The sequence below is a fragment of the Suillus plorans genome, assembly GCF_016647745.1.
Source record: "Suillus plorans strain S12 chromosome Unknown HD556scaffold_25, whole genome shotgun sequence".
NCBI lineage: Eukaryota > Fungi > Basidiomycota > Agaricomycetes > Boletales > Suillaceae > Suillus > Suillus plorans.
The window spans coordinates 308,536-321,682 of NW_024537409.1; the positions used below are offsets into that span (position 1 = coordinate 308,536).

The 13,147-nt window shown below is 47.1% G+C and overlaps 3 protein-coding genes across 3 annotated transcripts; 1 reads left to right on the forward strand and 2 right to left on the reverse strand.

Annotated features, from left to right (window-relative positions):
* Positions 1-4,693: 4,693 nt before the first annotated feature.
* On the reverse strand, positions 4,694-7,349 carry HD556DRAFT_1236445 (uncharacterized protein; the record flags this gene model as incomplete). The annotated part of the gene is made up of 5 exons (XM_041297824.1): positions 4,694-5,073; positions 5,112-5,959; positions 6,022-6,857; positions 6,908-7,225; positions 7,275-7,349. Coding segments are annotated over 5 exons (2,457 nt in total), but the record flags the coding sequence as incomplete, so codon positions are not given.
* A 1,046-nt stretch (positions 7,350-8,395) lies between these two features.
* HD556DRAFT_1307983 (uncharacterized protein) lies at positions 8,396-8,923 on the reverse strand (the record flags this gene model as incomplete). The annotated part of the gene is made up of 3 exons (XM_041300074.1): positions 8,396-8,723; positions 8,781-8,846; positions 8,895-8,923. The coding sequence occupies 3 exons, from the start codon at positions 8,921-8,923 to the stop codon at positions 8,396-8,398; spliced, it is 423 nt and encodes a 140-aa protein (XP_041160735.1).
* A 1,041-nt stretch (positions 8,924-9,964) lies between these two features.
* HD556DRAFT_1214365 (uncharacterized protein) lies at positions 9,965-10,823 on the forward strand (the record flags this gene model as incomplete). Its single annotated transcript, XM_041296641.1, has 4 exons — positions 9,965-10,207; positions 10,254-10,415; positions 10,464-10,616; positions 10,674-10,823. Coding segments are annotated over 4 exons (708 nt in total), but the record flags the coding sequence as incomplete, so codon positions are not given.
* Positions 10,824-13,147: the final 2,324 nt, after the last annotated feature.

Sequence of the window (13,147 nt, forward strand, 5' to 3'; positions counted from 1 at the left end):
CCGGGATCGGGCTAGTCGCATCTGTGAAAGTGAACACAATGTTTTAGTGGTCGTGGAACGCCAGAGAGAAGGTAAAAACGAGTACATGCTGCGGGGATGCCGATGGCGAAGATAATGCTGTAGATTGCTACGAGAAAAGACTGGCTGATGCATCTGCCACGAGCTCGGACATGGTAAATAGATTAGGAGCTCACCAATAAGGTCGACAGCATGGCTACGAGCAAAATTCTATTTTTGTTCCAGAGCACATATGTTCTGAGGATAAAAAAACCTAGGTGAATCACATCAGAGATACACATAATACAGGTGAACGAGATATACATTCGGAGAACATTACTATTACAAAGCCAAGACCTGTCAGAGGGAAGCAGTAGCCTTCAGCAATGATGTGCATAGATGAATGTACCATGCACGGACCTGGATTGATATTTTGCAACACCCGGCATTTCTGGCGAAGTCACGCAATAAGTGGTTCGCTCTCGTTAACTACGCACTGCAGCACATACACCTGGGTTCTCATTCGGGGTAAAGCTCACTGAAAAACAAGTGTTAATTGATCATCGGGGCGATGTGTGCTAGAGTGGAACGCACTATATAGGTCCATGGCGAGAATGATCAAGGGCATGTGTCGTGTGACAATATACAAGCCTTTCATCTTGCTCCAGTGTGATTGAAGCAAAAATGTCCACTCCGCACAGCATATTGTGAGTATCAAAACCGAAGTATATCATGGAACGGGTGTATTACCTCCTCATGAAACGAACATGCATAATCATAGGTCTGGATAAGGGAGTTTAACAGCGGACATGGATAGATGAGAATAAGCCTACCCATATTGTAGCCATTGACACTGGACTGTGTCAGGACAAAGAATACGGGTTTAAGAAAGTACGTACTGAATATGTACTGATGGTACATGACTTGTCAGTTATGTTTCGCCCTCATATCGACAAGGAGACACACCGTAGTAAACTGCGAGCTCCTTGCTGCTGCGATATCTTCAGTCGAATACTCCATGTAGAGGTCAAAAAATGTGTTCCACTCGAGGTACCGGCCGGGGAGTGATTTGATAAAAGATACAGTTGCACATCAGGTGTTTGGTCAATTTATAAACGCAGAACGCACCTAATATAACTTGCATAGGTTTGATGACACACAAGAATTGATTTAAAAATTCGCCGGATGCGTTCCTTAAGCTCGAAGTTTGAAACGCGAAGACCTCAGAGGGACCTAAAAAGCACCATTTCGAGGTAATCAACCTCTTTGGATGAACGAATATTATATATATCATGTGGTTATAGAAAAGACCTTTACTTTGGTGCAGATCGAAGCAGAAATGCCTACTTCACCGTGACCGATCAACAATTGTGTATTGGTGATTCGGAGATACATCGGAGTCAGAAGTGTGACTTGTTTGTTTGCCAACAGCTCCTCGGCAAGAAACAGCAAAGAGAATGACATTCCAGCAAATGCAACAAGGGGCTCACATACTCAAATACCCAGAAGATTTCATTCAAATGGCTCCCTAGAAAATGCAACCAACGTGATATTCCGCGCTACCCAAACTTCTCAAGACTAACCCTACACACGGACTTTTATCGATAGGTCGGAAATTCTTAATTTAGATTTCAACGCCTTACAAGTTACAACACGTTTCAAGGCCCAAATGCAAAACGTGTCTTTAAATAGGTTGCCATGATAGAGTCGTAATTGTGCATTGCATCATCATTTAAATGTCGGTTTCAAGCACGGTTGCAATGATGATGAGATTCCCGGCGTCTCTTATTTGCACGTATCTCGCAGGCTTTTCGATGTGTGGTCCAGCCTCTTGGTTTAATGTCTTGATTGCATATATCACACGATTTTGAGCGCTCTGGGGCCATGTTGATGCAGAATTACAGAGGTTAGGTTGGGAGAGTTGAAATTTGAAGAAAGAAGGAATTGTCACGCTTCAGGCGGTGATGCAATCGGAGTAACGTTGATCTGATGCGTTGGTCATTAGTTCAGCAACGGCCTGGTCCTCCACGGCTAGATGATCATGCATCTGCAGGTTCGACCTCTTCATTTGTTAGTCAAATGTTATTCACGTTGATCATTTGTGCAGATGAATCTGCATCGCCTTCCAACGATTCCCGCACAATAAGTCCATTGTTCCCGTCCCACTTGCACATCGTGTCGTCTAACAAACTGCTCATATTGTGGACGTTGTCGTGCAAGAAGACGAAATTCGAATCTCGTATTATTCAAACTTGTGCTATGGAGTTGTCTAGCTTTGAAGGTTTACACGTTGGAGGTGGTTCCTCAGCTTGCGCCGGGGCGGAAGCTCTATAGTTCGTTCCCGTAGCCTGGTGGGTTAATCTGATTCTATTCAGGGTGGTGATCAATTGTGGAGACAAAAGTTGACCACTACTCGCTTCATATACAGATGTCGATGTGTGCTGACTGGATTTTTCTTCGAAATGTTTTGAATTTTCTTTCGGGAAAGCTCTCGCAGACTACTCAATCTCTACACGTTCACCGTTCGTCAGCGCGCACGTTTGAGCGAGAGCAATGTGAGGCGTCTTGTTACGTGGAAGGCGGGCCTAGCGAGCGTTCTGGATGTTGTTACTAGTGTACAACAGTACGATAACGGTTCGGCTATGGGTGAAGTGCAGCAGGTCACGCAGACAGGTGAGACCGTTCAGGTTGATGCCACGTAGCCTATATAGGGTTCTTCCGGTCGATGAATCAAGGTCACGATTGACTGCAATTTGTAGGAAATCTGGTGAAGTTAATATGAAGTTCTGAACATGACTCGATCGACTTTGATGTCGAACTCTGCTTCCTAAGACGAGAAAATTTGGGTTTTGGCACTATCAACGCCCAGAGGTGGTTATTACAGTAATATTGCGCAACCAAGATACATCCCTGTCGGTCATGCAATCAGGCAATTACTTGTCACTACTGGTGGTACTTTGCTTGGGAGTGCTGCTATGCACAGCGTACATACTACAGATTCGACATGTGTATGCACCTGCTCCAACAAACATCATGTTATTCCACTCGCTGACGAGACGTACATAACAGACCAATGTACTGCCTCAAAATTTGAACCGGACCACGGTAAGTACTTGATCCGGTGGTAACACAGCCATTGACATGCGGTGTCAGCAAGGCGCCTGCAACTACAGCATGTACAACTGACCCAAATAGCAGGTCTCGTTGACACTTTCGCCCTGTATCTCTCCTTCCACTCGTTTACGGACTTTGAGCAGTATTTCACTGTCCTGTCTTGTCTGTACAACGTGATGTCCTCGTCATGCAACACGAAGAAGCCGAGTCAAGCGAGTCGACGAGACGAGGTGAAGCGCCATTGCACTCGTCGATATATCGGACGAGCGCGAAAGATCCACCACCATATGGTGCACAGCACCGCCAGGACGCACTTTGGGAAGGTGAGCAGCTACCTTGTGATACCTACCAGAATACTAAATTGGAAGCAGGCGGGAATGAAGCGCTTCCTCCTATGTGGCAACAGTTTAAGACGTCGTCGGATGGTAGAACACTATATCAAGATAACACACTCGTGATAGTCTCGTTGAACCGACCTTTACCAGGAGTGAGACTAGGTGAGGGATGAAATTGCAACAAGGAACGACGAACTCACCATTGAACATAGATGTTCCTGGTTACCTCGTTGTTCCTGGGTGGGAATGGCACATCTCACCACTCGGTCGGTCCTACTTTGTCAACCACAACACTCGGACCACGTCATGGAAGAAACCAAAGCCAGAACGTCCAGCGGGAAGCTTGAAGCCGGAGTGCGTCATCGAGGGTCACTCCAAATGCATATGGAGCCTTGCCTACTTGGATACCAGTGGCAATATAATAAGCGCATCTGAGGATAGTTCTATTCGTCAGTGGAAAAGAGACGGAGAGGCAGTGGGTAAACCTTTGTATAGCGATGGGGGAGAGATAGGTTCGATGGTAGTATCCCCAGATGAAACAATGGTTGTTTGTGGAAGTATAGACGGCAGACTGCGGCTTTGGAATATAAAGGAGGGCAGCATGATCGGGGACCCGTGGGAGGGGCATAATGCTGCAGTGAGGTGCCTCGATTGGTCTCGCAATCCCCTGGAAATAGCAAGTGGATCTGAAGATGGCACCATACGACGCTGGAACCCAAATACTGGTCGACAAATAGCACCACCCATAGAGACCAATCACAAATGGGTTATGGCTGTCAAATACTCCCCGAAAGGCGACAAATTCATGAGCGGCGGTGCAGACATGGTGATCCGCATGTGGTCAAGGGACGGCAAGCTGCTTATCGAGATCAAGGGACATGATGATGATGGGGTGATGTCATTGTGTTGGTCCAAGGACGGTGCACACATCTTCTCCGCATCAAATGACAGAACCATCCGAAAATGGCGGGTTGTTGATGGACAGGAACTCGTTGTTCTTTGGGGTCACACCCACGCCGTCTCATCCCTCTGTCTTACATCAGGAAAAAACAAAAATCGTAGGAGTCCTGGTGACGCCTATATAGTACTATATAGTCACCATAGGTCTATGTACCTCACGTAGCTATAACTCAGACTATATAGAGCTACAGTGGGCTACAGGAGGCTACGGCGTGCGCTGGTAGTAAACTGGAGTCGCAATAGCAAAATTTCAGTTCGTAGTCGATAGTAGCTGAGTAGTAACAAAATTAATTGATAGCGGACATGCAGAATGTATCAAGGTCGATAAAGGTATTTAAGTAGAAATCATTTACCAACTCGTAGACATTTGTACTGGTCCATCCACGGTCAACAAATTGTCCCATCTTCGGAATGAGATGACATGGACGAGCGATTTCGTCGACATGTATCACCGCTGCATTCCGGTGCAGTCGACGAGTTGAACGTGACACCTGGTGCAGGCCAGAGGAGGCATCTGGTATCCTAAGCGGAGTGAACCACTCGACATAAGCCAAAGCTCGGGAGTATGCCCCAAACTGACGAGGCAGAGTGAATATCACACGGACTTGTGCAACTCGTACACCTACAGCATTAATGTAAATATTCCGATGCACTGAAATAATGATCACTTACCATCTAACACCTGCAGATTCGAGGTCTGAACACTATCGCTCACCAAGACCATATCAAACTTGGCAGGGGACCCAGGCTTCCGGCGAGGACCAGGAGATACTTCGGGTGTCGCTCTAATGCGCCACCGTTGTGGTGAATCACTTACATGCAGATCTGGCGGGGCAGCAATTATAACTTGTCGATAAACGTCGAAACGGTCTTGTGGACCGGGAACGATGGTATTGTGCGGCATATGCTTGTCTAGGAAAATTTTGAGGGCAGGAAGAAATGTGACTGCGCCATGCGCAGTGGCAAGCTGGTGAACGGACTGCCGAGGGTGTGCAGGAGTTTTGGCAAGAATGTGGACAATGTGTTGTCCAGCGATGGGAGGCATTAGACTTGCTTTGGCGGGAGTAGCGCTGTGAGTGCATGACCCAGATTGCAAGTCTTCTATCTCTGAATCCGAGCCTGAATCATCGCTGCACTTGTGGTCTGTGCGATTGGCCATGCTCACCGACTGATCCGACAGCCATTCGAGATAGGAACCGCGTAAAAACACCGCTTCCTGGCGTTGAAGCCACAAAGTCATTTGTTCCTCATAATCACGCTTATTGCTAGCGCGGTAAGCTTCTTTAGCAAAGTCGATATGCAGTCGTTCAGGAAGCTCGGTGTTGAACCCGTCAGTAGTACCGAACAATGAGATGGACTGGACGTAGTGCGAGAGTTGGTGCAATTTAGGAATATTGAAATGATCTCGAACTTCGAGTTCGCGCAGGATTTCTTTGTTGGCGTGAAATACCGAAAGGGCGCTCTCCAGATGATCAAGGGTGTCAACTGTGTGTATTTGAAGCTGCGCGTAATAAGAAAAATCTAGAATAGCGCGTGCAACCACCAACACTCCACTGGTAAATATTAAAAAACGATTCTGTCAGTGCGAGCCTTGTTAAGCATGTTTGAAGCATACCTTGGTACTGCACCAGCAAGCAACCCTACAAAAACACGCTGCATCTGCTTGTGTTCTGTACCCGTCCATTGTTTCACCGTCGAGATTCCTTTTTTGAAGTGCCGAAGACCGGGATAATCCGGTATGGCTTTGAAGCGTGCGTCCATTTCAGCTTGACCAACGATATCAAGGCACCATTTAACCAAGTGATCTTTGAAGACGCCCTTGTGGAGTTGGTGTAGGAGGTCGGGTGTGAAGGCAAGGAAGATGTCTGTGTGTGGAAGGTCAGCCCAAAAAGGATGATAGACGGTGCGTAATCCATAGTCTTCAAATTCAGCTGGATGTTGACCATTTTGTCGCTTCTTCAATATCTCTTTTATCAATGGAGGGTCCCGCATCGGTGTACTCAGTGGATCACCTCTTTCATCCGCCGCAACCAGACATTTTGGGCAACGGTTCTCCTTGCAACATGCGACCAGGCATTGTTCAGGGAAATCCGCCACATATGCTGCAAGGATCGGGTAAACTTGGCGGATCATCGAGTCAGCGCATACCATTTCAATGCCATTTTGTCCTGCAGCAATGAGCGGTTGCAGCAGGAGGGACATACAATGGTGGAAGAGCCGGTAACCAGCAAGGGAGCGTGTATCTGATGTAAAGCATTCGAGTTTTTCTGCAGGTAAGTACCCAATCAGGACTGTTGCTCGTGCTGACAGTTGTCGCCTTTTTTCTTTGGCAATGTTGCCGATTGAGAGGTATATAGGCCACGCAGATTTGTCACCTCGGAACTGTGACAAACATGTCTTGTCTGAAGCAAGAATGATAGGTGCTATGGTCGCTCCTTTCGGTAACTGTTTCTGGACGTTGTAGGTCAGTCTTTGCTTAACTTTTTGGATCGCATACTCACTTGCTTTTCCCCCCACCAATCTGCAGTCCACATGTCACCAATCACTCGGTTGAGTCCCGCAGAGTCTGTGTATGCTTGTGCAGGTGCGTACACCATGTGATCCTTGAATTGAGGATTTCCGATCAGGTCTTTGATGCACTCCACAGGATCACGCATCCAAAGCTCGACATCTTCATGCAATGGTTCACCCTTCTCGTCTGTTTGGTTTCCCCGGACACTGATCTTCTTGCAGCTCCAGGCAGCTCCATGCGGAAGTTCATCGACCTTCTGGAGGAACGATCGGTTGTTGTGGAAGGATGGTTGCATTCGGTTTCGTGTCTGTCACACCAGTAAGTCCAATTCTTTCAGCGGTCAATGTGTAACTTACTATCGGCAACTTTAGAAAATCATTGGTTCGGGTCTGGCCCAGACTTTTAACGAGCCACTCTGCGAGTCCCCATTCTTCCCTGGCGACTGAAATCAATCATTTTGCAGAGGAGATGAAGACAACAGGGTACGTACTCATCGCAAAAAGGTGCCCACTCGTCCTCACCCATGCTTTTTTTATACTTCCGATAGCTCTCAAAACCAGTTTCTCCCTCCCGCAGAGTCCGTCCACCATCAGGGCATTCCTTGAAATATTGCCCACTATTTGTTCTCACAGCATCTTCATCAGAAACCTCCTCGATGGTCACCCTCCAACTTTTCAGCGCTGGTGGGTTGCCTTGATCAGCATCGGAGGACTTGGAACGTGAGCGACGAAGCGGCAGGCCAAATGAGCTGCCAACATCATCGTAAGCAAAGTCCACTTGTGGGCCATCTTCATCATAGGTGGCCTCAGTTTCTTCGATCGTTAACTCCCATGCCCTTCTACATTCAGGGCGGCCAGTTATGTGTCTCTTGACACCACCCCTTGTAGGGAACTCCTTACCACAAAATACGCAGCACTGGGGCATGGTTGGTGAATGTTTCGAGTGAGTGTTTCGAGTGAGTGTTTCGATTCTGATTTGTAATGTACCTACTTAAAATAATTTTCATGCGCCCTGGCCTGGACTCAATCTAGGCACACTGAGAACGCAGTCAGTTATAGAGACTAGCTATCCATGTTGGTTTTGTTGATTGGGAGGATGATCGATGGGGTGCAGTGGATGGCTCTCCCAAGAACCCACCTGAACGCAATCCCAATGGTTTTGTTGATTGGAAGGACGATCCATGGGGTGCAGTGGACGGCTCTCCCAAGAACCCACCTGAACGCAATCGCTTATGGAGACTAGCTCCCAGCTCTCCCAAGAAACCACATGAACACAGTCGGTTATGGAGACTAGCTCCCGGCTCTTCCAAGAACCCACCTGAACGCAATCGCTTATGGAGACTAGCTCCGTTGTTTCACCAATATTGGTAGGCTCTCCTCATCACAAGGTTCAAGTTTATTTTCCTGGCACAACTCCATAGCATTTCTGACATGTGCCGTAAATTTTTACCAGATGACTGTACCTTCTAGTTGCCACGCTACACTAGTTTCAAAATACCATGGGCGGCCAGAAGCAATTCTAAAAGTTGCACCCGCTTCGCCTCCTCACAATGCTTCACTTCTGCATCCCAGCGCTCACTAACGAGTCTTCGCAAGCTCGCTTGTAAGAGGCTAGGAGTGCCAGTGCCTGGTACTAATTCTATTAGTTGCAATTTTTTGGCGTTCTCGCAGGCCTTCACTTCTGCCTCCCAGCGCTCCAAAATGAGCTTGTGCAAGTATATTTGGGAAACCGAGATGGGGCCTGGAGTCTGACGAAATGGAGGGCGTGGGAACATGGGGCCTGTGTCAGGCTCTTCGAGCTTTGGCCTGCAGGCCACTGGTAAGTACATTGCGATAATTGGGAGGGGCAATGGGATAACTGACCTTTTGATCTCGAGTTTCCCGTCTTTACGAGCAGTGTCTTTGTGACCGGCAGATGGTGACATTGTGCTGGAGGATTCGTCAGAGTGTGGTGAGTGTTTGAAGCAAGCTTCGTACCGTTTTTTTGTAATGTTGAGGGTATCCATGACAGTGAAAAAATATTGTGACGGTACGCTCAAATCTTTTTATCCTTTCTTTCATTAAACACACAGCTTTTAGCCAAATGAGCCCTGGAATCAACGAACAATCAAGGTTCAATTGTGAGTTGTTTGTATGTTTTATGGTCTTATATATTTTGCTAACGCTAATCACACCTTGTGCTCTAGTGACCATGGCACCTCATACTAAGGCTGCCTCCAAGCAGCAAAAATTTAAGCCCACCTCGTCAATGCCTGCAGCACCGCTGAATGCGCGCACTACCTCGTCAATGCCTGCAGCACCACCGAGTGTGCGCACCGCAAGCGGTCGAGAGCGTCGACCAACTGAAAAAGAATCCTACCATTGTAAGTACTACTAAAATATTGTATTTTACTCGCTCATGATCCTCTATAGTTTCTGAATCTCAACATATTACCCGTCGTCAAGAAGTCAAGGAACAGAAGTCGGAAAAGCAGAAGAAAAAGGCACTGAAGGCCGCCTATCAAGACCGTCCCGACAACTTTGAGCAAGAGCCTTCGGAGCTGCATAGCGACATCGACAGGCAAGAAGATATGATGGTCTGAGCTTTTTTCTTCTTTCCTAACTTAAACGAGCCACTGACCATACTTTATTCAGTTCTCCGATCACAGCATCAAGACAAAGTTGTCAAACACTAGTGCCCTGAAGTTCAGCGCAGGCAAAATTCCCCCGAGATGGCGCCACAGCAACACCAGCGCACACATAGTGCCTACTAATACTGACCGGAACACGAAAGGAAAAAAGGGTATGTGTTTATTCTATCAATATTAGCCTGACTACCCTAATATCCCTCTGTTTGACTTTATCCAGCACCACGAAGCAACTTGAATGCGACCAATGCCCATCTCAATGATGCTCCAGACGACACTCCTACCTTGGACGCTGATGACGATGACAGGTCTGAGTCAACCGACCTGGATGACGACAACGATGACGACAACACTGGTGAACCATTGCCAATAGCTCGGGGGACCAAGCGACAATTCAACATGTCCTTAGAAGATGTCCTGATAGTCCCGAAGGTCAAGAAAAACTCGGACGGTTCGCGTCAACGTGTCAAAGCCAGCGACTTTGACAACATCTCCAAAGAGATTCTCACAACGGCCTGCTCAATTTTTCGATGTCTGATTGTCACACGAGCCCCGTTTCCTGATTCTGTCACCGTCGAGACAAATTTGGCCAAAGAGGCCTGGCACGAGGCGTGCAAAATTAAAGATATTGATGTCAAAATAACACCTTTAGCAGTCAAAATGGTAAGTAATCTGTTCATACCACGCTCTGGGTCTGATTGATATGAAGCTCTTAAATCGCACATCACATGTGCGAGGTGAACTCAAAACCAAGATGCGCCTGCTGACTAGTTCTTTTTATGGTTTCCGGGCAAGTAATTCCATGCAGGTGATGCAACAGAACCGAGATCGGGCAGAGTCGTTGAAAGCCGATTCAGCCTTTATATTCAAGGTACGCAGATGACAATCTATATTACTGTGTGCTGACATTGGATAATAGGACTGGTCGTCAAAGAAGGGAGTCTACAAAACCGAATTGCTCCAAGAGGGCATCAACCTCATGTGGTTCTCAAATCGGAACGACGAGGGCCTCATCTACCATAAGTACTTCAATCCCTTTCCTGTTAGAGCTCTCGCACTCGTGCTTACAGCGGTGAGCTTATTTTGTATTCAAGTTCTTATGAGGGCGCTAACAATGTCTTATTCATAGATCGAATGTTGTATTGACGAGTGGCTGCCAGGCATCAAAGAAGACATCAAGTTCACATCCGCTACGTATGGAGCTGTCTACAATAATCATTTGGGCTCACTGCTGCGCTTTGATGAGCGCACTGCACCTTACAAACTTCTCGAGAGAATATGTACCAATCTGCATGATGTAGGCCGGTATGTTTTGACTTACTATTACTCTAGTATTCTAACATTCATGCTTCGAAGTTTTCATGCAGGTGTTGAATCACTCGGTCTGTCATCGGCTAGTACTACATCCCGGGTCCACACTGAGAACAAGGCCTTTGAAGACGCCATTCGAGAGTACCAGCTGGAGGAGCAGGATGACGCAGAGGCTCCGAGTCGTAGCCAGAGTGGTGAGCTTATAGATGCGGATGAAGAGGAGGAGGATCTGGAGGCCTATAGCGAGAGTGGCATGTTTATAGGTGCGGATGAAGAGGATTGAGTAGGACATTTATACTATACTATCTCGTGTGTTGGGTACCCGAATTCAGACGCTATTGGTTTTTTTTGCATGCAATTTAGCTGCTGGTTGCTGCGCACTCCGACAAACTATGGGTTCTTTTGCGTGCTATATAGCTGTGGGTAGTTGCATGTAGTAGCACTCCTACGAACTACAGTAGTACTTCGTAGCTGCTACGTGATACTATGTAGTACAGCGCTGACTACATAGAAGGGACTTGACTACGGAACTACACGCACTACCCTGACTATATAGTTCTATATAGTCAACATGTTTTTTCCTGATGTACACTCGATGAAAAGTATATTATTAGCGCATCAGCTGACTGCTCCATTCGCATCTGGGATCTCGAGATCAATCAGGCAGTCGGAGATCCACTCTTGCATGATGACGAACTCTTCGTTCTTGTCATGTCCCGCGATGGAAAATACATTGCCAGCGCTGGAATAGACATTTTAAAAAATCTATATATGGAATCTGGAGGCCGCGCTCAAAAACGGTGTGGTATGTATGCGTTTTTTTGTCTAATTTACCTTCCAATATCATGGCTCTACGCGCTAATTTCTCACTCGCAGGTGCCAGCTGCAAACCCACCAACGAACGTATGTGACGTATTTATTAATGTTGTCAACCATTTCATTGAGGTCATCACTCTAGAGCAATACTACCCGACTCCCACCTATTCATGCCCGTCGAATACCTCCAACTTTTTTTGATGATTTTGAGATTCATGTGGGCTCTCGGCGTTTTTTTGAATCAGTTCTTATTCTCACCTCCGAGTCTTGCAATCAGTCCTCCACATCGCCTGGTGTTCATCACCCTTCTTCCCATCGCGTTCTCGCACCATCTATTGAGAGTGCACGTGCACTCTTTGCCCGCATTCCGTCGCTTTTTCATCGCTCTCGCTCCGGCGCCGGCGACGAACTTCAACAAACCCAAAGGCAAGGGATCTTCTCTCGTCGTGGTCCTCGTGCTGTCCAAGTTGCTGCAGTACGGGACAAACAGGTATTCATTCCTCCCATTCGTTTTCATCCACCGTGGCTCAATAATTCCGCTGTAGACTTTGTTTGTTGCACCCCGGCCAAAACAGAAGCAGCAGCAGAGCAGCCAATCGCATGGTCAGGGATCATCATCGCAATCTCAACCTACCGGTACTCCGACGCCTGTTCCAAATAGTAGCACTCAGGCTCCCACAGCAGCTGCAGTGACCATGAAGTCACGAGTCCTCACGTTGTTGGCCCGTCTGGTGCTTTTGATTTGTTGTGCACCTCTTCCAAGCACCAATGGTCGTTAATGCTGTAACACACGAAAACTATTTCGTCTTCTTTGTATCTATATCTCTTTCGCTACGCCGTCGATCGTGTTTTCCCGTCGTGATACTCGTGCAGTGCATACTAGGACTTAATAACACTTGCTAACAAGAGGAACGTTCCATGACTCCAAGATGATGAGCATCATGTTTCATCCGCTCAACGTTCATTATACTGGACTACATGAAAACTGGTCTGTCAAGTATTGAATCAATCTCGGACAAGAACCAAATTTTTCAACATCCAGCTGATCAAGTCCCAAACACGTCCTGCATGTAGGTTCCTGAAGATCAGCACATTTATGTCGGTCTTTTCGCAAAGTCAGGCAGCCGAGGATCCATCAAACGCTTCTAACAATTATATATATCTATTATCCACTATAGGCGAAGCACATTCCAGTTCTGTAATACTCCGCTAGAGAAAAAACCAAGGTATACCATGCCGGCATTTACCATTCCCTCTGGCGACTGAGCAGTTGTAAACTACTGCGCGATCTCAGCTGATCCCTGCGACGAGTGAAAAAAGCTTGCGTCGGATGAGAGATTCCAGGAGCATGAGAAGATCGCTGACTCAAAGGTGATATTGACCAGCCGAGTCAGTTGGACGCCGTCCTTGAGCTTGACAAGTTGACGATATGCAGGCTTGTTCATCCTGCTCGCGTGCACGAGTTAATCAGGTTGG